This window comes from Pongo pygmaeus, chromosome 11 (genome assembly GCF_028885625.2).
Source record: "Pongo pygmaeus isolate AG05252 chromosome 11, NHGRI_mPonPyg2-v2.0_pri, whole genome shotgun sequence".
Taxonomy (NCBI): Eukaryota; Metazoa; Chordata; class Mammalia; order Primates; family Hominidae; genus Pongo; species Pongo pygmaeus.
Genome location: NC_072384.2, coordinates 139,797,181 through 139,821,325, shown reverse-complemented (window position 1 = coordinate 139,821,325; position 24,145 = coordinate 139,797,181). Strand labels below are relative to the sequence as shown.

General features: G+C 52.7%; 1 protein-coding gene across 15 annotated transcripts in view; it reads left to right on the top strand.

Moving 5' to 3' along the window:
• Positions 1–24,145, top strand: part of HDAC4 (histone deacetylase 4) — a 356,755-nt gene that overhangs the window by 196,224 nt on the left and 136,386 nt on the right. For 14 of the 15 annotated variants that reach the window (XM_054477421.2, XM_054477425.2, XM_063648197.1 and 11 more), the window contains one exon: positions 15,104–15,348. The exons of the other annotated variant lie outside the window; for it this stretch is intronic. In XM_054477421.2, coding sequence (XP_054333396.1) covers positions 15,104–15,348 — 245 coding nt within the window. The remainder of the gene's footprint in view (positions 1–15,103; positions 15,349–24,145) is intronic. 15 annotated transcript variants of the gene reach the window in all.

Here is a 24,145-nt window from a genome sequence, read left to right as displayed (position 1 = left end):
TCTCCAGAGTTCTGACAGTATGTAGAGGTTTGCAGCTCAGAGCACAGACTCTGGAACGTGAGTCCCTGGCCTAAATGCAGGCCTTACCACCTGCCAGCCATGTGGGGTGGGGAGACCAGGCAGGAAGGATGAGTGCCTGCAGGAATTCAGTGCTGAGGGACAGAGGCGGCTGGGGGACGGGGGAAGGTGGGGAGGCCCTAGCAGTCAGCTTTGATGACAGATGAGGCCGGGAGGAGCACGGGCACCTTCCCTGTGACATTGAGTTAGTTCTTTGACCCAGGTAGCAGGGGTTAGCTCTGTTGGGGGCATGGGGACCCTAAGAGGCTTTGGTGTCTGAAAACAGAGGAAGGGGCCATCAGAGGCCCCTCCGTGGTCTCAGCACCTGCCCTGATAGGAGCTCCAGAGGATAGACTTGGGGTGCCCTCTGTCCTGGAGGGTTGGATGCAGGGTTGAAAGCTAACCCATTCCCGGGGTCTGGCTGTTGAAGGGCAAGAAGCAGCAGGCTCTCCGTGCCAGGCCCAGGATGCCTGGTCCATCCCTAAGCCCTTCCTGAGCACACCTCAGTGGTGCAGCCCTCCACGGACCCTCTCTTCCCTGAAAGCAGGGGTTCTTGGGCCAGCATAGGGATTGGCAGTGCAGACGGCAGACTATAAGGGCCGGTTTCACTGGACGTGATCCGGGTCAGAGCCCTCTGCCCATTTCCCTGGGGCCCATCGCAGCCTGCCTGCCAGGTACCTGCCATTCCTGACATTCTGCCTGGGAAATCGTGTCTGTGTTCCCGAACCCTCTGCAGTACAGACACCTTCCCCACGGAGCCCGGTGTATTCAGGCTGCCTTTTCTAATAAAGCCCAGACTGAGTCACCGGGCCTGAACTGGAGGGCCCGTGGCCCGGGCACAGGGACCGCTGCATATTTGTCAGCTGTCTATCTGCAGTCACTACACCTGCACAGCACGGGGACGCTGGGACACAGGCCGGCCAGCAGGATGCCCTGCGCAGAAAGGAGCTCACAGGTTCACAGAAGCTGCCAGGCTAGATGCTTAGAAATGAGGACTCCTGCTTTACACAGGAATATGAGGTTTACCTGAATCTGCTTCGTTTTTCGAATTCTCTTCCTTTCATTCTCCTACACTATGAAGAGGTTTTTATTTCCCTTGGAAGAGAGAGAGCTCGATGGATGCATTGGACCCGAACTCCTAACCAGGAGCTGTGGGAAGGGCGCTGAGGAAATGAAAGCCAGTGTTTGTTTCTCCCTCTGTACTGGAGAACAAATCAGCTCCTATTTTCTTGGTGCCTTATGAAGCGGGAGTGTTTCTGAGTCCTATTCGAATCCCTTGAAGGTGATAATTCCATTGTAGTGTCGTGTCTGTGTTAGTACCTCGCAGTCCCTCATCTCCACTGCTTTGCATACAGAAGGTTTTGCAGACTAAGGAAGCCCCGGCCAGGGCTGGGGGTGAGGGATGGGGGCTGCAGTGAAGTCTTTCCCTACTGGACTATGGGTCAGGGATGGGCAACTGTCTGTGGTCGCCTTGGCAGTCACCACACCCTGCTTTTACAGAAGACAGTCAGTCCGTGGACGTTCAGCTCATGCATGTTTTAGAACCCAAGTCTGTTTCAGTTAAAGCGGTTCAGCTTAGAGACCACAGGACTTATGCTGGTTAGTGATCGTGGAGGGAGGGAAAGGCAGGTCCTTCGGTTTCTTTCTTATATCCTGGAAGTGTAATTTTTGTATTTTCCAATGAGCCTTCTTGGCTTCTAGTTAAGAGTAAAAAACGGAATTTTCTAAATCTGAGTATGGTCAAACGTATTTTTATCGTTGACTCGTGTGTGAAGCTGACACTGATTTTGCTAGAATAATTCTACTATTAAAAAGGGACAGGGAGGATTCTTCCCAGGTGCACCTGTGTCCACCTTGTCTGTGCTGGGTGGGCACCCACTTGCTGGGAGTTTGGAGTCTCCAGGGCTAGGCATCCACACTGGGCTTGCTGAGCTCTTCCCCTTGGTGTTTCCCGCTCTCTCGCTGGAACAGTGGACAGGTCAGGCCCTTGGCCTTCTCGCGGTAGCTTCTGCCTGCCACCCTATAGCACAGGAGCCCTGCAGGGCTGTGTGCCTGTAGGGCTGAGGCTCCACTCAGCGCTGCCAGCACCCAGGAGTCTGGGCTTGCTGCCTGGGCTGTGCTGTGCCCCGTAGCCTACATCCAGGTGCGGTGATCAGTCTGCTCCTACTCAGGCGGCGTGGACGGGCCCTTCCTTTCTTGTCAATGCTCTTTGTCTTCCTGGTGCTCAACTAACAGGACATGCCAAAACCTGCAGCCCTGCACCCTCCTGGACACACTCGTGGCATCCTGATCGCTGGGTTTATCACCCTGGGTGATGAAAAGCTTTTTCTGGGCCTGCTGTTTTGTCCCAGAAGTGTGTGGAGCTCATGAGGCCAGAGGGTACAGCTCCACCGAGGAAGCCTCGCCCTGTCTCTCCTGGACGGTGATTCTCCATGTTACATGGCCCTGCCACCGCCACTCCCGTGTGGAGGGTGCATCCTGTTCCTGTGATGAAGACCAACCCACACCCCTGCCAGCCCTTCTCCCAGAGCTCGTGCTGCCCTGCAGTAAGCAGACACCCTGCTGTCGCCCGGCCAGCCCTTCTCCCAGAGCTCCTGCTGCCCTGCAGTAAGCAGACATCCTGCTGTCGCCCGGATAGATGGAGGCCGGGGTATGTTCTCCAGAGTCACCCTGCTAGGTCTGAACTCACACCCCACCCAAGTCTACACCCCGTCCACTGCCCCACTCTGCCTGTCTCCAGGTGTTACCTGTGTCTTCTCATGTCTTAAGTCCACACTGGAAATTTGGAGAGACCAGGTCTTTCTATCTGAGTGTCCTGTGAGACAACCTAAAAGGAGACTCTGGGTGGAGATTATTCTCATTAGGCTTTCCTTACAAATACCATCCTACTGTCTGGTACTGGAGACTGCAGAGCTTCCTGCTGTAGGTAGTCCCCATCTTACGCCAGTATCCCTTCAGGCTGGTTCCAAGGTTCGTGGATGAGGTGAGGGCATGGAGACAGCCAGCCCTCCAGCAGCACCCCGCTCGCCTTCTCCATCAGAATGTTCTCGGGTCCAGCAGACCCGGAGAAGCCCTGGGATGCTGGAGATGCCTGCAGGGGGGTGGAGGCTGGGGGAAGATCCTGCCAACTGCAGGGACCACCCTTCTCAGTGGCACAGATTTGGGCTGAGTTCATACCTTATTATGCATGCATCTACTTAGACTTTTTTCTGCCAGTAAGAAAGCAGTTTGAAAACTTAGATTTGGAAGGTGCTTTGAGTTTGGTGGACGTGAAAGCCGATTTATGTAAAAACAAAAAAAAAGACGGAGTAAAATGCACACCTGGTATTAATTGTAGCTTTTTATTTTTAGCAGTGAAAATACTGTTTCAGGAATGTGTCGTTTCCGTCTCTGTGCTCAGCAGGCTGGGCTTGGCCGGGCTTCCCCTCTTGTCACCTGTTTTCCTGGTGCTGTTGGGAAGGGAGGTGGGGCCTGGCTATGCCTCTGAGGCTGTTGTCTCAGCCTTGAGCAGCTTTGTGGGAGCAGATCCTAGGTTGCTGCCACAGCCCCAGGAGCTTTTTAGGAAAAAGTGACTTTATTCATGGAGAGCTGTGGGCTGTAGGCTCTCAGCGAATAGTAATTACAGGGAGGCCTGGCCTTTGGTCAGGAATGAAACCAAAGCCCAAGCCACACAGAGCGGGCCGAGGGGTCGGGCAGGCCCCCGGTGCTGGCTTTGGAAGACCATCTACTCCAGAGCAGAAGTTCTGAGGCCGCAGCAATGCTTGGGTCTCTACAGCAGGATAGGACCCAGGCCCTCTCCTTGCTCCCAAATCCCTGTGTTGCTGACCACACCCAGCCTGAGGAACCCCCCTGGGTGACCTGTGAGCTCCCCACAACACTCCTTTAGCCCCTGATGTTTCCGGCAAGACCAGCTCTCACTGTTCAGCCAGGTTAGGATGCCAGAGTTCTGGTTTGCTGTGCATTAGTGTGTGGCCCTGGGCAAGTCACTTAAACTGTCTGTACATCAGATTCCCACACCTGTCAAGCGGGGTGTCCCTTAAATGAATTAATACATCAGCACTGAAGGCCATGGGCCAGAGTTCACCCCGGGCCCTGTGATTTCCCGGTAGTGAAGAGGACAAGGAGGCAGGGGAAGTTTCCTGTGTGGGCCCTCTCCCGCCTCCTGCTTGAGCGGGCAGTCTCCTCTGCTGCAGTTCTCAGGGAGCCTGAAGAGCTTCACCTCCCTTCTTTTCTAGAAGGCTAAAGCACAGTGCCATCCAGGCCTGGCCATGTGCTGCAGCTGCCTTCACTCTAGAACTCTGCACCGAGAACACTGCTCCGAGCACAGCGTCAAATGCAATCTGCCTGTGACGCGTCTCTCTCCCGCCCAGCCCCACACAGAGAAAGCCTCTGCTGTGCACATCCATAGATAGCACTGGATCTTCTCTTCGCATTTGTTTCTTTACATTTTGATTTCAATGGAAAGCAATACGAAACACCTTCTTCTTGCACCATAATAATTTTTATTCTTATTTTTCAAGCATAATTTAACTTACAGTGATTGTTAACATAAGCTTTTGTCTTTGGCATTGCGTATATACATCTAAATGAGAGAAACAGAAGTGGCATATAAAAACTCACCTACATATGAAGCTCCAAGGTAGGGCCACTTAAGTTACATATGTTATCTACAAAATATTTTTAAAGCTTTACCTTAAAGAATACTTCTGATTTCTCTACCTCATCTCTACTTTGTGTGCGTGCTCCTCCCCACCATGGTAAATACAACAGTTGTAATTCAGTTAAGAACACTGGGGGAAAATGGCATCGCATGTAAGTCAGTGTTTGGAGTGGGCCTGTTATGACTGTTCAGGCCTTTGAATATCAGTTTCAGCGCGAGGTGCTCTCCATAGCTCTGAGGAGGGATGGCAGGTCAAACACACGTGTCCATCCCTCAGGAAATTCACAAAAACACCGGTAAAGATCTATAGTTCCTAAGTCCCAACCCAATAACAGCGCTTACCCCAGTCTCCAGACTGTGGTCTCTAAGACTGTTTCCCAAGAAAGGGACCCACAAAGGGGTCAAGAAATGTACAGGAAGAGGGCTGGGCGCAGTGGCTCACGCCTGTAATCCCAGCACTTTGGGAGGCCGAGGCAGATGGATCATGAGGTCAGAAGATCGAGACCATCCTGGCCAACACGGTGAAACTCCGTCTCTACCGAAAAAAACAAAAAAAAAAACAAAAAAATTAGCCGGGCGTGGTGGCTGGCGTCTGTAGTCCTGGCTACTCAGAAGGCTGAGGCAGGAGAATGGCGTGAGCCCGGGAGGCGGAGCTTGCAGTGAGCCAAGATCGCGCCACTGCACTCCAGCCTGGGCGACAGAGCGAGACTCCGTCTCAAAAAAAGAAAGAAATGTACAGGAAGAGCCCAAGGCATCTGGTAGCAGAACAGGGCACTGCTCTCAGAGAGCACTCACGGGGTCTGGAGGGCTGCCCGATCCAACCGCGGGGCTCCTGCTCATCAAGGACAGGACTGTGAGCATTTGTAAACAGTGACCGGAAAAACACACCCTCCTCACTGCTCGCGTTTGGAGGATGCCGCGAGACCCACTCAGGATTTTCAGACATGGGCAAGCCGAGGAAGAGAATCAAGCATGACACTGCCTTTCTCATAAGCGCTGTTTGTGAGAGTAACAAGATAGTTGATCTTGGATTCCTTCCCGTTGTAGAAATGGTCCTGCTAACACATGGAGAGGGGCTGATGGGACTCGAAGAGCTCTGTTTTTAACCCTGATGAGAGAATCTAGTCAGTGATCATTTCGAGCCTTCGCAACACAAAAAAGCCACCCAGAGAGCAGGGGTTCGCCTTAGGTTTTGCTGGGAAATCTAAGCTGCCTCTGACCAGGCCTCTCGGTGAGCGCCCAGCTTTCAGAAGAACAGGGGACAGAGCCTTGCTCGTCCGCACCAGGGTGTAATCAGCAAAGTGCAGATGACCCGATGTCTTCAGCTGATAAATTATTCGGGGGGCGGGGGAGTGGGGTGGGGAGGCGGGAAGCAGGAGGACGGGGGAAGGGGTCTTAAAAGGTACGTCAGCTAATTACAATGTATTTGGATCGTGATTTGAACAAAATATTTAAAAGTGTTTATGAAACTATGGGGACACTTTCTGGCTACTTCATAATATTATAGAATTGTCCATTTATTTGCGTGTGTTGATGGCATTTGATTCGGAAGTCTTCCTGGATAAGATGCAGTGACGACTGGGGCCTGCTTCCCTATAATCTAGAAGGTGGGGAAGTGGTGGGTGAGCAGAGGACCTGAGATCGGCTTGATTACACTATTCTTCATGCTTTTGTGTATTTTCGGAATTTCTCATGAAAGATAAAAATAGATATTTCAGAGAAAGGTCATAAGCTCACAAAGATGGGGAGAACAGAAGAGGGGCAACATGAATGAGAGCCTGGCAACTGACAGCAGGTGACAGAGTCACAGCGATTTAGCAGACCCAAAAACCAGATCTCAGCCAACCACGAGGAGCACTGAGAACTCACCAGATGGAAGCTGCACTGCCACAAAGGGGTGCTGTCCAGCGACTGTGACCCTGAGGGCCTCTGTGTGGGCACAGGAGCAAGCTGAGGATGTGGGTACTGTAGCAAGAACAGGGGGGCTAGTCACTGTGTCCACAGCAAACACTGAGTAGGGGGTCCCTCCCTTGGTACACTGAAGGCCCAGCTCTCACCCTCCAGTCCCAGGATGGAGAGGCGCCTCTCGTGGACAGTAGGCCAGCCCTAGGGGAAGGTTCTCTGGGCACTGAGCCAGGGGGTTCCTGATGCCACCTCCAGTCACCCTCCATGAAGCCTGGCATTGAGAACCAGACCGTGCCCACAGTTGGCAGGTGGTTTTCGTGCCTCCACTCACACTTGGCAACACATAACCAGGGGCAACCAGGCACCTGAGGGGAGGCTTTTGCAGGGATGGTGGAGAGCAAACAGAGACTCCACAGAGAAAAGAAAACTTGTCACCAGACTAGGTGGCTCAGGCCTGTAATCCCAGCACTTTGGGAGGCCACAGCGAGAGGATCACCTGAGGTCAGGAGTTTGAGACCAGCCTGGCCAACATGGAAGGAAGGGAGGCAGGGAGAGAAATCAGCGGGGCATGGTGGTGCACACCTGTAATCCCAGCTACTCAGGAGGCGAGGCAGGAGAATCACTTGAACCCGGGAGGTGGAGGTTGTATTGAGCCAAGATCGCACCACTGCACTCCAGCCTGGGTGACACTCAACACACACACACACACACACACACACACACACACACGAAAACTTTTAGTGAGCTCTCATTACTATCTTCAGAGACTAAACAAGATGTTTTATCCAGGAAATATGAACAGGATGACATTAAAAAAAAAGAATATCCAGGGTCCATTGTCCTCTGAAAATGGCTGTTTCATTTGTCAGTTAGAAACAAAATAGCAAAAATCATGAAACCTCAATTAAAAGGTTAGAATATACATTTAAGGAAATCACACATGAAGTGTGTAAGACAAAGACAAGGAAAACAGGGAGGATGGAAAAGACCGAGTATTGTTCTGGGAGATCTCCTACTCAAGGGGTAGAAGTTCCAGAGGGAGAGCATGGGAAAGGGGAACCCTTGATGAAGTGCTTCAGGGAGCCCCCCATGATGGAAGCACAGGAGCTGCTGTCTCCAAAGGACCAGCCAGGCGCCCAGCAGTGGGTGTGAAAGGTCTTCACCAAACCACACGGCTTAGAAATTTTGGAACACTGGAGACCTGGAGAAGACCTTACAGATACCCGGAGAGAGACATCGAGTCACACACAAGATGCAGCATCAAGTGGCGCCCATTTTCCTGACAATACTGGGAGAGGAAGACAACAGAGCTGTGCCTTCAGAATCCCGAAGGCGAAGGATGGTCTTCAAGCTGGAATTCTGTACCCAGCCAAAGTCAGGATGCATGAAGGGGAGAATCGACACGTTTTCAGATGTGCAGAACTTACTCTTATGCCTCCCTTTTTAAGACACAGCTGGAGCCTGAGTTCTGCAGAGTGAGAAAATAAACCAAGGAAGACGATGACTGGGACAAAGGAAACGGGAGACTTAAGGTAGGGCAGAGACAGAGGGAATCCCCTGGAGGAGTCGGGCCTGTCCAGGCCAGCAGCAGTGCAGACAGTCGGAGCGCCCGCCCAGAGCGAGTGGCACAGCTTTGGAGGCAGTGTCTAGGCCAGCCTCACCAGCCTGCCTGCCTTGCTGCCTAAACCTGAGGATGCAACACTCAGCCGCTTGTCTGTGCCCGACCTCTGTTGACCACGTGGCCCCACTCTCTCCCCCTTGCCCCACTGCCTTGATTCCCCGAGGCCACTCATTTCTCCAGGGGGGGTCTTCTGCCCAGCTCCCACCTGAGAGCTGGAGGTGGCCACCATGGAGGGCAGCTCACCCCCCAGACCACACCTTCTGGCACCTGGTTCTGGTCCACATGACTGCCCTGCCAGATGTTAGACGGGGTGCACTTGGTTTCCTGGGGGTCACCCGTGGCTTCACCCCAGAAGGAGCTCTTGTCCGCTGTCCCAGAAGCTGACAGCAGACTCAGACTCGAGACTGTCCTGTCCCGGGAACCATTGTCAACCCCTCCTTCCACTGCACTGGTGCTGCTGCCTTCAGTCTTCAGAAAGTAAGGGGCGTGTTTTCAGGGCCACATATATGCAGACGTTATTATCATAGCAAAGCAGGAGGACACTTAACAGAGTCAGGAGGTTGCTCACGGGGTAGGGGCGCATGTGGTTTGAAGGGACGCAGAGGGTGACGTTTGGGCCTCATTGAAGCAGAGGATGCACTGGTGCTGGTTTCATTACTGTTCTTTTACTAAACATACTTGTTCTTCAGCATGGATGGCACACTGCACAATAAATAAAGGGTGAAGGACATTGTAGCTAAGTCATGCATTTCTAATGTGCTGTCTCCCTCCTCTTCTGTCCCATCCTCTCTCTTCCCCCGACCCCCACACACAGGCAAAATGTCAGTGTAAGAGGAAATCATGGTTACATAGTTGAAATATCTATTATTTTTCCCTTGATTTGAATGAGTCATTCTTTACTTGAGGAGACCCTAAACGTTGACTGTGTTTCCTAAAGAATAGTGCCTCTTTTTCTTCCATATCTGTATGATGGCATGAAATCGCGTCCTGAGAAGAGGACCTAAGCATGTCATGGAAAATTAGTGTGCTTCTTTATGAACATTTATTTTAAAAGAACGAGAGAGAGAGAGACTAACAGATTTTTCTGTTCGTGATTGAGAATTCATTCACAGCACACTGACCATCTCCCATTGGACTCTGAATGCAGTCTTTGTGCTTTCACTGACGTCAGGAATCTGATTGTCTTGATATGTTTCTCAAGGCACAACCTATAAAAGCCATTTTCTGCTGTACCATAGAATATTCATGAGAATACAGACTTTTTTGTTTTGATGCTGCATTCTTTAAGTAGAGAAGGTTTTATTGTTTTCTTCAGGGTGCTTTGGGTCAAAAGCACTAGCAGCTTCTGTTGGGAACTCGTGGCGTTTTGAATGGTTTTTGATACAGAAATAGCACAAGTCACCTCTGACACAGCCATGGGCGCACGAATGCGTGAATGGGATTGTGGTTCTCATCTCCGCAGCTGGTGTGTGGGGCCGGGCCTGGGACAGCTTGGGCCTCATCCCCACCCACCCGGCTCCCAGGGTCCTCATTATGAAGCCCTCAGGAGCCCTGAGGTGGGTCTCCTTGCCCTGTGAATGTTGAATTTGTGTTATTGAATCCAGCATAAACACAGCATTGTCTTCAGAGGTGAGTGATGGCCGTGGCCGGAGGTGCTGCATGGGATGCAGGCGGCGTGTGCTGCTGTTGATTTTCTCTGCTCTGCTCTTAGCTTACTTTAGCAGAGAGTGGAGTTTCATGTGGCAGTCTGGTAAACCAAGGCAGTGTGAACATCCCTTCCCCACACTGAGTGAAAATGCAGTAAGTGCCGTGGTGAGAATAGCAACAGCATTCTGCTCATTGGTGCGCCCGACTTCCCAGCCTTGGCGCCCACCGAAGCCCCCTCTGGCTGCACCATGCCAGTGAGTCCAGGCTCCTTCTCAGCAGAAGGTGGCTGCTCTGCAGGGCCCCTCGCCTCCCTGCTCCTCAGGGGACCCACACTCTTCCGTGTCCATAGGGAGACGCGCACCAAGCTGGAGACACAGATCTGCGAGGAGTAACTTGCCTCTCTCACCAGCACTGCCAGGGGCAGATCAGCGCCAGCAGCTTCCAGCAAGCGCTAAACTGCTGGAGAAGCTGGAGTGGCTGGAAGGAGCCCTGCCTGCCTGCCCTCCTCCTCCTCAGTTGCTGGCCTTGGCAGCTCTAGGGTGACCCAGCAGGGGCCTGGAGGAGTAGGAAGCAGCTTCCCAGCTGCAGTCTGCATCATCCTCTCTGCGCTCTCACAGAAGGGAAGGTTTTAGCAGAAAAAGGAGTTTGTAAGCGACATTCAGAAGATTTGAGCAGCACTTTCTTCCCCCATAGGGTCCTGTCTTTTGGGAGTGGGGAGTGCTGGGCTAGGCTGCTCACTGGCTGTTTCACAGGTGGTGGAATTTAAGAGCAGACCTGGGCCGAGCTGTGACCTTTCAGGTGATGCACGCACAGGAGGTTCAGCTGTGTGCCTGGGAGGAGGGCAGGAGCGTCACCCAAGCTTCAGAAGAGAATTCCCCGGTAGCGGCGTGGCGTTCAGCATGTTCCGTGTCTGACTGTTTTGTCTCTCAGTCCAGCTGACAAATTCCTTTTAAGATGAAATTTGAATCAATTTGCAGAACTTGTACAAATCTCCAAGAAAACAGCTTAAAGAACAGATTAAAGAATGAATGCCTTAGGAATTAAAGCATTAATAGCTCTTGAGTAGACTAGATGGAAAGATGAGTTGTACATTAAAAAAAAAAAAAAAAAACAACGGGCAGCCTCCTCTATCCCACCACTAAAGTGTAGGTTATCCAGATGAGGCTACATCCAGGGAGCAATTCTCACCTTCAGAGGGCGCTGCCTGTTCTCCTTGGCATCCAAGTGAGCACATCTCTTCCACGCTCAATGGTGAATGCTGGCCGGCATCCCTGTGAGGAACCTTGTGATCATTTTCCATTTCTGAAAACTCCCAGGTGGTGGGGGCCCTTGGCCCACATCAGCATTGACTCCCCCGGGCTCGGATCTGGCCAGGTGCCTGTGTTGTGATGGGAATTTCAGTACATTGAATTTTGTCTCTGACCCTGATGAAATAGCTTCAGTGGCATTTGCATCAGGATCATGTTAGTGTCATCTATTCGATGCTTTGGAGCAAACATGAACTTGGGTTTCCTTTTAAGATGTCCTGTGATTCCAGATTCAGGGAAATCTGAGAAAAGTTTGAAGAAAGAAAATTCCACTCGGCCAGCCAACCTTGAGCGTGCAGAGCCTGCCCCGCCTTCCCCACTTCGTCCTGAGAAGCTGGGTCTTCCCCGGCACCAGAGTTGCTGCTGCTTCCCCTTGCACCCTTGGCTGCTCTCCCAGCCCCAAGCCTGAGTGACACTCTAGCATTGCAGATGGCGGGCTGGTCTGTGGGCTCCCCCGTCCCCATGACCCTCCACCTGCACCTAGACCTCTGGGTCCTTGCTCAGGCAGCCCCTGCCCTCAGTGAGACGCAGCCCGCTGTGGGCCCTTCCCCTGGGCCTGCCATCAGCTCCTGTGCTCCTCAGCGCCCCAGCGGCTGCCCTGGGCTCGTCCCCACAGCACCTGGCACACAGCAGGAGCCATGAATGTTCTTTGGGAACTGAATGAGGAGTAGAAACGCGGGCAGGTCATGTTTTTGAAGTTAATTTAAAAAATCCCTTAGAAGTTGTTTTATGTTTGGTTTTTAGAGAGATTAACACCAGACGTTTGCGATGCTGCCCCCTCCCTCCATCTGTGAGAAATTAGAAATGGAGGGGGATGCGCTAAAGCCAGCAGCGGGTCAGGCTTCTGCCCAGCGCCTGTGGTGGGACCCTGTTTCTACATGGGATCTTGGGTGACAGCAGCACATCTTATAAGCAGGGGTCCCACCCAGGCCCCCCACACAGGGACAAATGAGGTGAGGCGTAGGCAATAACCCAGCTTCCAAGATGCAACACTGTGCAGTTACTTATTCCCTGTGCTTATTTGTTCAAGCTAAAATGTCTCTGACCAAACAAAAAGAATATGAGAGAGACCAGTTTCACCTACAAATATGGACACCAGCATTCTAAATAACATGGTCGTTGTTCATGCTATTTTGTTTTTCTAACTTTATCCCTTCCTAGAGATAAAGGCAACTTTGTTCTTCTAAATTATACAAGTATATGCATTCACCGATGGATTCACCCATGGATGTTGACTGTGTAACTTAGAAGAACAAAGTTGTGTTTATCCCTGGAAAGCACAGGCCAACTCACCTGAGGCGCTCTAGGAAGTCACTGCAGGGCACTGGTCCCAGGAGAACCACGTACCAATCACAGCCATGAACGCAGAAGAGGGAACCGGAACCTGACAGTCATTCACGAGACTGTGTTTTCAGGAAAGTGTTTAGCACCGCCGTGCTTGTGAGAGCTGGACCCGTAGCCCCCAGTGCCCACAGCAGGGAGCCCGCCAGCTGAGTCTCCTTCAAGAAGTCAGGCCCTGTTCTCTTTTCTCTGAGTTTGCGAGTTTGCTGACTTAGCTCTCCTCCCTGCCTTTCATATATTTTATTCCTTAAAAGAAAGTCTGAAGCAAATGTAGGTGAACACTGATGTTTCATAAAACTGGCATTGCTTACACAGTTTTTCCATTTTGCTGTATTTTGTCATAAAAATGATCAGAAAAGGGAAGAAGGGAAATGAATAGGGTCCAGTCCTCACCCACATATGGGGTAGGGGAGTGGGTGGACCCCTGCTTTCTGCTCCTGCATATAGAACAGTCCTCACTCATGTGTGGGGTGGGGGGTGGGTAGACCCCTGCTCCCTGCTCCCGCACAGTGAACACGCAGTTTATTTGTGTAGATTCTTCTCACGTAATAGCAAATGAAAACCTTTTACTGTGTCAAAGTCGACACCCAATTAAAAACTAAATACATGCATTTTAAAAGTTGGGGGTTGCACTTCACTGATTTGGGAAAAGAAACAGAAGAGAAACAGTCAGAGAGGAGGATTTCATTTCAAAAACAACAACGAGGCAGCTCGTGCTGCTCTGTGGAATGTGATCAGATATATTCAGAAGCTTCTGTCACCTTCTGGGTTGCTTTGTGTCTTTTCACTGTCCAGGAAAGTGGCCTGAGCTGGTCTTCGTGGCCTGAGGCCTGGGCACTCCTCGGGTTCGAGCCAGTCCAGCCAGGGCAGCCAGCAGGGCCAGGTTAGGAGCAAGACTGACTGCGGTGGGGTAGGGGAGGGGTGAGGAGACAGTGAAGTCAGCCAGGGAACCTGAGAGCACCCCTCACCCTGGGCGCCAGGAGCTCAGGTGACTGCAGCTCCCACGGCTAAGTGGCAACCCAAGGATCAGAACCCCAAGCTCCACCCAGTGCCCAGGCCTCCCCCAAAGCATTTCCTACACTTTTCTCAGGAGAAGGCTGAGTCCTGGGACCAGGACCTCCAGTGGTTTGGAGGCAAAGCCAGTGTGGGACCTGCTGCCTGGGCAGTGACTGTGGAAATGCTTTGCACCGAGAGGCAGCTGCCCCCTGTGGGCTGTTTCACCCGAATCGGTGGCTTTGAGACTGTGGAGTGCAGGTTTTCCTAGGAACTGAGTTGCTGACAAGGCCTGGTCTTAGGCCAGTCCAGAGACGGGCTGAGTGTCAGGGTGAACGTGGGTGGGCCGCTCTCAGGGAGGCACCTGGACAAGGTCACGCCCAAAGGTGCTGACCATGAGGGGCGAGGAGCTGTTTTCTCAGCAGCCCTCTTGTTGGCCCAGATACCACTCTGAGCTTGAGACCCTCCTAGAGGGCAAGGCCCCACCTGCCCACTTGGCCCAGGTCACATGAGTGTTGGTTATGGGGAGCTTTCTGAGGGGTGGGCCTGTGGGAGGGGAGCAGGCAGGCTGGGCTCTCACTTGGACTCTCAGTGAAGTTTTCGGCAGAACCACGTGTCTGAGAAATGACGCTGGGATGTCTGGGCTGTGCCAAGAGCAGTGCTGGCTCAGAGTGAGTGCCCGCACGCACTGCATGCTTTCAGAATAGGGACCTGCCGTAAAAGGGGTGCGTACGTCGGGCTGTTTGTGATAGCTGTAATTTAAACCTACCCTTCTTCCTGCGTTACTTTTCTCACTTTCATTTGGTATTGATTGTAAGGAATGAAATTGATTCAGCTTCTGTTCCTCATCAAAATTCCTTGTAGTCTTTTCTCAATAGCACATTAGTACAGGGCAGAAAATCCATTTCTTCGCGAGGTGCAGAAACGCATGCCCAGAGGAACGCACTTGTGCCAAGAGCCAGGAGCACGTCTTGTTGGCTGTGTCTGGTAAACATGTTTTCCAAGGGGGCACTTGTCTCGCCATGGAAACGGGCTCCGGGTCTCCAGCGTCTGTCTGGACCACTTCTGGGGCACACACTGTTCTTGAGGCTCTTACAGCGGCGCAGTGACTTCGATGGAAGAGGAAGAAGAGGAGCAGAACAGGCAGTCTTCCTAGCTGAGGGCTGGCGCCCGCTCTTTTCCTTAAACAGCCAGAACCTTTTTCTTTATTTTTCTCATTATTGACTTCTAGAAATGACGTCAGCAAGGCCTCTGGGCCTGTAGCGGGGTCCTCTGAGAGCCGGCCTCCCGGGGAGGGTGGAGGAAGGAACGGATTGTGGAGTGTGTCCTGGCCTGACCTTCCATGGGCTTTTGTGGTTTTTGTCCTTGAGGAATGGGCCCCAGAGGCCTCTGAGTCTTGCATTTTGAGTTTGTTGGGCAAGAGGGGGACGGGGGAGAGGGGTATCCAATCCTAAAATGTTCGCAGGCCCCCCCACTCCCCGTGAAGGTGGCCAGTGTGTTGGGCAGGGGCTCTGGGGCCCGGTGACGGCCGAGGGCGGCAGTGACCGGCTCTCCTGCTTGTTCTTCCCACAGTGGATGTGGCCACGGCGCTGCCTCTGCAAGTGGCCCCCTCGGCAGTGCCCATGGACCTGCGCCTGGACCACCAGTTCTCACTGCCTGTGGCAGAGCCGGCCCTGCGGGAGCAGCAGCTGCAGCAGGAGCTCCTGGCGCTCAAGCAGAAGCAGCAGATCCAGAGGCAGATCCTCATCGCCGAGTTCCAGAGACAGCACGAGCAGCTCTCCCGGCAGCACGAGGCGCAGCTCCACGAGCACATCAAGGTGAGGCGTGGTGCGCGGGTGTGGGTGGGCCAGGCCTCCGGCACCCTCAACTCCCGGTGACTCCAGCTGTGCCTCCCCGGAGTGTGCCGGGGCCCCAGGCATGATGTAAGGTTCCTGCAGGAGGCCTTCCGCGTTGGGATGGTAACACCCCTCAACTCCCGGTGACTCCAGCTGTGCCTCCCCGGAGTGTGCCGGGGCCCCAGGCATGATGTAGGGTTCCTGCAGGAGGCCTTCCGCGTTGGGATGGTAACACCCCTCAACTCCCGGTGACTCCAGCTCTGCCTCCGCGGAGTGTGCCGGGGCCCCAGGCATGATGCAGGGTTCCTGCAGGAGGCCTTCCGCGTTGGGATGGTAACACCCCTCAACTCCCGGTGACTCCAGCTCTGCCTCCACGGAGTGTGCCGGCGCCCCAGGCATGACGCGAGGTTCCTGCAGCAGGGCTTCCGTGTTGGGACGGTAACACCAGGCGACAAACCGCGGGCAGCACTTACGTGTATTGCGGAGGACGTGGTGCTGAGTGGGAACAGCGGTCTAAAGTCGTTGTGTGGAAGCATATTCCAAATAGGAAAAATGCTTATCACCTAATTTCATCTGAAACATGCTCAGAAGTAGAAAAGCTACCAAAGGAAAGAAGCACCAGGACCTTGATGATCGTTGCTGGGAGGTGTATTGACAAATCTGTGTGTTTTCTTTTTCTTAGGACTTTTCTATATTTTCTATTTTCTCTACTAACCTTTTATAATTAGAAAAAGATAATATTTTCTTTTAATTTAAATGTGGTAAGAAAAAAAGACTTTTTTTGGTACTTACTGTATACAAATATTTAATCTGATACCAGATTTTAAAATTAAATCAATTGGAAATATGTACTAGTGATATGTGGCAAAGTTATATTATATAGTTGGCAAGCTAGTTATGATATCTGTGATTATAATATGTTGTCACTGCATTTAGAGCAACACCGTCTAATAGAAATATACCTGAGTATATTAAAATTCCACCAGTAATTTTAAATATTCTAGTGGTCACATTAAACAAAGTGAAAAATCCCACAAAATCAGATTAAGTTATCTGTATCTGTGTAACAAAATTACCCCAACACTTAGCAGTTTAAAATAGCAAGTTTGTATTGTCTTGCTCTGTGGGTCAGGAATCCTGTAGCAGCTTCACTGATGGGGTCTCCCATTATGTTGTTATTAAGATGTCAGGCAGGGCTGTGGTCTCATCTGCAGGGTTGACTGGACTGAGGCGGGAGGTGCTCCATTCAGGCTCGTTCACATGGCTGCAGGCAGGAGGCCTGAGGTCCTCGTCTGCAGGGGTGCTCACAGCATAGCAGCCAGCTTCCCAGAGGGAGCAACCCGAGAGGAAGCATGGCCAACATGGAAGCCACAGGGTTTCTTGTGCCCTGATCTGGGAAGTGGCAGGCCGCCACCAACACTGCTGCTGTTGTTGTTCATGCTAAGTCTTGGCAAGCCACTGGGTCACACGTAGGGCATGTCTCCATTCAGGCCAGCCGCATTTCGAGCCACACGTGGTTCATGGCAACTGTTGGACAGCACAGATGTAGGGCATCAAAAGCCTATAACCGTATGCTACCTGGTGCTTCTGAGATGCTCACATGGTCCATGGGTAGAAGTTGTTCAGCTGAGGTCTTGGCTACCTGGCGTTAGCCCACACACAGATATTAGTGTGCCCACCTAGTGTGCAGAGTAGCTTAGGGGTGCATCCCTCTGTTTCTGCCCTAGCTGGTAATTCTCTTGACCACAGGATTCCAGTTTCCCTTCCTTTGTATGTAAGACACTTTGTTCAGTGTCTTTATTTCATAATCACTGTTGAGAAATGGAGGTAAAGTAGTATCAGTTGTCTGTAGACTTAGTGGCAGATTGTGGGGGAGGCTGCATCCCAAAGCTGGGCTGGCCCTGGAGGACAGGCTCAGGGACAGCTCCGTGTCCCCTCTCATGGGTGCCAAACCATTCTGTGAGTGCCTGTGCTTCAAAGGTGAGCCCTGAGAGCTCTGTACTCAGCCCCCTCTGGCCTTGAGGGAACAGGGGCTGGGAGGTTTCTGGCTGGACCCTGAGGGGCTGCTTGTGGGCTCTGGCTTTGGACTTGGCACCGTTGCCTTGGCATTTGTTGGCTTGGGAGTTGTTGCTGCTGCTTTTTCCCAGATGCACAGGCCTGCTAGTGTCAGTGTTTGACAAACCAAGGAGAGGACACTTTCCTGAGCTCTTGAAGTCCATGCTTTATCGTTTTTGCCTTCAGATTTCAGAGCAACCTAGCAGCCGTGTGTAACAAACATGTCACTTGTCCCTGTGGAGATTGGCCCACCAGCCTCCACTGGGACCCTGTCCACTTTAACAGGCGCACTTGAGTTTAGGGTGGGGCAGTTGAGAGCTGCACAAGCACCATACCCTTTGGGATCCCTGTGATCCTGACACTCCTGGCAGGTGGGACATGAGAGAGGACACAGTCTTCACTTTCCTGATGGCGCCGCTCTGTGCTGTGGACAGGCCAGTCTTGCCTCCCTCACAGCCCTGACCATGGGCAACTGCAGCTGGCTTCTGTTTTTCAGGCCTGGGAGAAGAGTTTTCAAGCTGGCTGCAAGAAACCAGGTGCATGCCAAGCAGAAGGCACGGGTCAGGGGGAGTCACTGCAGGCAATCCCTGCAGCCTGCCCAGGGCTTCGGCTCACCAGCCTTTCCGTGGTCTTCGAAGAGCAGCCCTCAAGAGGCCTAAATAAATGTTTTATTTAGCTTTTCCACCATAGGCTCACATTCTATGACTCCTAGAAGTAATTTTTTAAAATGAGTACCGTAGCTCCTTTGTATTCTGCATGGTGGCAACCCCACATCAAGCCTGAGGACTCCCCGACAGCAGTCTCGACCCAGGCACTGCCCTGTACCTCTCAGAAGCCCCCGTCAGCCACTGGTGCCACCTGCCTGGGGGACATGAGGACCACTCGCTCACTCCGGTTTCCCCGCGTTCCTGCAGCCCAACACAGATCCTGGCTGAGGATGGCCTCAGGGGCTCCTGCTGAATTCCATTTTTCCTGTTGTCACTGCACCCTGGTGAGCCCTGCAGTCCTTGCCGTTGATCACCTGGAGCATTCACAGCGCGTGATTAGGAGACCCCACCCCAAAGCTGCCATGGGTGTCGGTGCAGAGCGAGGTTAAGGAGATGGGATTGTGGATGTCTCATTCCGTGCTGGTTGAATTTGTAGCTTTTACAAGAAGAAGACGTAGATGAGAAGCTGAGAAGTAAGCCTAAGCCCTTTGTGTTTGACCGGGGCTCCTCAAGGTAGTCCTAGGAGGCCAGAAGACGTAAAGAAGACACTTGAGTTGGGGTCAGTGCTGCCACCTCAGGGTGAGGCCAGGTCCCACCTCCAGAACCCCTCTGCCTCTCCTCTCCTGGTGCCCCAGGAGCTGGCTTCACTGCTTAGAAGAGAGCACCCCGACCCCAGTCCTCACGTCACTCCTACAGGCCAGGCCTTCAGGCCATGTTCCTCATTCCTGGAGGTGTCCCTGGGAGAGCCCACCCCACCCTGCAGGGCGGACCCTCGGAGAGATGGCCATGGTTCTACATGGCTCTGGAGCCAGTCTCTGGGCCAGGGTCTCAAAAGCACAGAAGGAAGTTCAAGGTTGCCTTTCTCTTTGCATTTTGATCATTTATTTCTTCATTAAAATAGAGATTATAAAAGCCATTTGAACTACACAGTGGTTTCACTACATTAGGAGGCTTTTGTTTGGGTGATTTAAACTCTCTTTATAAGCCATCGTATCGTTAGTGACATTTGGCAGTGGTGTTTGTCAGACAGATTTCTTGAACACAAAATCTAATTAGTGTCATTAAATCATCAGTGAATTTGAATAGAGTTGTATAATTGAAAAGGGAATCATTTTTAAAATATAACTTAAATTATTAATGTTGGGTAAATAGGATCTTTTAGGAGAATCTTAATGCTCGTGGTCCCCTTGGACTTTCCGGTTTCCCAGCTGTTTGTGGTGGTTTAGACACAGCCTCGCCTCTCCTTCTCGGACAGTGCTTTTCCACCTACAAGGGGATCCCAGGTGAGCATGGAAGTTCTCTCTTGTGCTTCTGTGTTTTTGTTTGTTTTTTTGAGGCAGTCTCTCTCAACTTTGCCCAGTCTGGAGTGCATTGGTGCCATCTCAGTTCACTTCAATCTTCGCCTCCCAGGTTCAAGCGATTCTCGTCCCTCAGCCACCTGAGTGGCTAGGATTACCAGCATGCACCACCACACCCTGCTGCTAATTTTTGTATTTTTGGTAGAGACGGGTTTTTCCTATGGTGGCCAAGGTAGGCTCGAACTCCTGGCCTCCAGTGATCTGCCTGTCTCGGCCTCCCAAAGTGTCAGGTTTACAGGCGTGAGCCACTGCGCCCGGCCTCTCTCTTGCATTTCTGATCAATGCCTCCCAGAAGAGTATGGAGAGGGAGGCTACAAACATAGATACCCAAAGAGGGTCCAAGGACAGGCCACGATGCTGTGGCTAGAGCATGCCCCAGGCTGGTGAGTAATGGAGCAGGAGCATGTGAGAGACCCCAAGCACAAGACTGGGCCCCGGCACCCCCCTCAGGGTGCATCTCTCCCCAGGAGGCACAGGGCGCACCTCTCCCTAGGAAACATGGGGCACCCCCTGCAGGGCGCATGTCTCCCCAGGTGGCACGGGGCACCCCCATAGGGCACACCTCTCCCCAGCAGTTAGGGTACACCTCTCCCCAGAAGGCATGGGGCACTCCCCGCAGGGCACACGTCTCCCCACGAGACATGGGGCACCCTTCTTAGGGCAGACCTCTCCCCAGGAGATACAGGGTACCCCCTGTAGGGCATTCCTCTCCCCAGAAGACACTGAGGCACCCCTATAGGGCACACCTCTTCCCAGGAGATACAGGGCAACCCCCATGGGGTGTACCTCTCCCCAGAAGACACTGGGGCACCCCTCCCATAGGGCACAGCCTCCAGGGTAGGCACCGAGGGACCCACCCATAGGGCACAGCCTCCAGGGCAGACACTGGGGGACCCCCCCATAGGGCACAGCCCTCCAGGGCAGACACTGAGGGACCCCCCCATAGGGCATAGCCTCCAGGGCAGACACTGAGGGATAGCCTTCCATGATAGACACCAAGGGACCACCCCATAGGGCACAGCCTCCAGGGTAGGCACCGAGGGACCCTCCCGTAGGGCACAGCCTCCAGGGAAGACACTGGGGGACCCCCCCGATAGGGCATAGCCCTCCCTGATAGACACTAAGGGACCACCCCATAGGACACAGCCTCCAGAGTAGGCACCGAGGAACCACCCCATAGGGCACAACCCTCCATGATAGACACCGAGGGACCCCCCCCATAGGGCACAACCCTCCATGATAGACACCAAGGGACCCCCCCATAGGGCACAACCCTCCGTGATAGACACCGAGGGACCCCCCCATAGGGCACAGCCTCCAGGACAGACACTGAGGGACCCCCCCCATAGGGTATAGCCTCCAGGACAGACACTGAGGGACCCCCCCCCATAGGGCACAGCCTCCATGATAAATACCAAGGGACCCCCCCCCCATAGGACACATCCTCCAGGACAGACACTGAGGGATCCCCCCATAGGGCACAACCTCCAGGACACACACTGAGAGACCCCCCCATAGGGCACAATCTCCAGGATAGACATTGAGGGACCCCCCCATAGGGCACAGCCTCCAGGACAGACACTGAGGGACCCCCCCACCATAGGACACAGCCTCCAGGACAGACACTGAGGGACTCCCCCATAGGGCACAGCCTCCAGGACAGACACTGAGGGACCCCCCCCACCACAGGACACAGCCTCCAGGACAGACACTGAGGGACCCACCCATAGGGCACAGCCTCCAGGGCAGCAGGTACAGGGCACCTTTTGTATGTAGGTTGCACATCGCCCTCCTGCAAGGCTTACCCTCTCTCCCTGCAGTGGTGTAAGGCGTGCCTTTTCTTCCCTAACTTCAGAGTATTCCCAGTTGAATGCATGAAAAGTAAAAATCATTTACACACTGTTTTAGTGTGCATGTCTTTTTTTTTTCTTTACTAGCAAGGCTGGCCTCTTTTTCATGTGTGCGTGTGTGTGTGTGTGTCCGTGTGACTTGTGCTATGGAGAACACAGTGGGTAGGAGAGAGTTTTCAGAGCTGTTTAGTTGATAGTGTGACTCTTCCTTTCAGGGAGGGACTGACATGGAAAGGAACCTAGTTTTCTGGCACTGGGAGCGTGGGTCATGATCCTTATTCTCTTTAATACCTGGCCGAGGAAGCTGAAGAGATGTTGCCCAGGCCCAGCTTTCCGGTCACCTGAGGCAGCTGTCAGTGAGCATTAGAGCTCACCTGAGCTGTGCCGAATGCCTGATCCAGGGCTCCAAGCCAGGACAGGGGTGTGGTGGGGAGGTGGGGGGCAGGAGCACACTCTTGGTTTGGAGCAGAGTCCCTCTGTGGTGCCTCTGGGTGAAGGTTAAGAATAGACGGGAAGACCTCGTGCACACCTTTGCTTAGCATGAGCTGCCTCCCAAGCTAGGCAGAGGCGCATGCACGTGGCAGTGGGCAGTGGGCAGTGGGGCCAGGTGACACATGGGGCACGTGGGCACACACCTGGAAAGCCATGGATCCCGTGGCCCGACCCCAGCTGGTCTGCACCTGGTGTTGCCATCCATGGGCGGCAGCTTACCATCCATGGCGTCCACTCTTCTGCCCTTTCCTCCTGGCCCCTGCCGCTGTATGCAGGTGCGGCATCTCCCCACTCTGGGGCTGTTCCCCTGACAAGTTGAAAGAGAGACACAAGAAACTCAAAAGTTTACTTTTTAAAGTGAAAATCTTTTTGGGTTACCACTTGAATATTTGCATATTAAATTCTGAAGTCAGAGTCGAAGCAGCTAAATTCTGGGGCTCCTATATTTGGTTCAGAGTTCAGTGTATGCTTAACGTAAACTTAAAGTCTGGTTAGAGTAATAGGATCAGCTATGATTGGTTTTGTTTTTGCTTTTCTTAGAAGAATGAGGTCGTAGTCATCTTATTTTAAATTGCTCATTATAGTTTCAGTCTGCAAAAAATTGCTTCCCAACAGCCCTTCCCCCATGGAGTAGTCTAACGTGTAAAGTTAGTGAGGGACTAGTTGCAGACAATTTTAGCTAACTTAAAAATAAGCGCATGTTAAAGTCCTGTTTTACCGAAGCCTGAATTTGGTACTCCAGTGATGCACCTGCCCTCCGGAAGCCAACTGAGGGTGCCTCAGGGAGAATAAGTACCTATTCACGATGCTAGGGTGTGGGGCGGGAGTGAAGAAGAGTTAAATGGCCGTCTTCCCTTGTGGTTGCAGCATTTTCCAAGCATGTCAAGGGCAGAGGGTCCCTGTGTCTTCTTTGAAGATCAAGAAACAGCCCTGACGTCTAAGCTCGTGCTGTGAACAGGGAGTATTGAAATCCAGTTTGTCCTGACTGCTCTCACTTTGCAGGCTTTGCTCTACAGATAATCTGTTATAAATCTAATAAGGTGGAATGCTGCCTACAAGTAGAGAAGCTGAGATCACACAGTGTTGCCGGGGGCACTTAGGGAATCAGTCACTGTTTGTGACTGCTGGTTTCATTAAAACTCCACCCCAGTCGTTTCTGGGAGTTTTGCCCTCCTGTGAATCTTAATCCCTAGCAGCCATGGTTGTTGCTTTCATTCTTTTTGAAATGATGGTGGAAGGAGCTCACTTTTCCTTCTGAGTTCTGGCTGACAAGTAGATACTGTGAGACTGCATTAGGCTGCATCTGTCCACTCTGTATTTCCGCCCTGAGTGAGCTCTGAGCAGCAGGAGGGAGGGAGCCAAGGGGCCCTGTGCAGGTGACAGCCAGAGGGGAGGGGCTCACCATGACTAGGAGATCAGTTCAACAAAGGATCGTGTTTGTTTTCCGAGCTGAGAAGCACCCTGAAGCCCTGTGGGTTGTATGTTTATAGGTTAACCTGCTGGTGGCGTTCCCAATCTGCAGACAGTGGCCCAGGGACGCTCTCAGGGCACCGTTCCCTGTGTACACAGCTCCGGCTCCCCAAGGCCGAGTCCTGAATCTGTACATGCCCAGATGTTTGTCCAGATGTAGAGGGACTTTGCTTGCATGTGGCAGCAAGGAACACCGCGTTAGGAAGATGTGCTCCGGGTAGTATCTCCCTAGCCTTGAAGGGGCCTGATTTTACCTTAGGATATTTAGTGTCTGCAGGAAGTCAGCCTCTCTAGGCGACATCTTTTGACAAAGTGATGGTTTGATGACGATCAGGCCGCACAGAGGCGAGCCCAGGCCAGCTCTTCTGAGTGTTCTCCCCATGCCACCTCTTCCAGTCCTCACAGGAACCCTTGGGGCAGGTGCCACATTTAACCCAGCACGGAGAGGTTAAATATTTAGGTGCAAGTGCGCCGGCAGCGAGCAGGCGGGCAGAGCAGGGTTTATCAGCCAGGCAGCCTGGCCTGGGCACTGCCCTCCAGCCAGCATGCTGCGGGCTGCCTGTGAGTCTTCGGAGGCCAGCGCTGCCCAGATGAAGAGCATGGCAAGAGTTTGCTTATGTTTGTCCCACCATCCCCAAGAAGTTCATATAAGTTGGTTGTTCGGAATTAAGTTTTTGCCATGGGAAAGATACAGGTGAGATGCTTGGTGTGTGCAGCCAGCCCCGACGGCCCTCCCTGCCTCTCTTGTGCACACGCTGCTGCCGGGCATGGTGGGAGCCCCCTCTCCCTCGGCCCACCCAGGCCTCCTGCCTTGCCTGTGCCCACACATCTGCCAGGAGCAGCACCC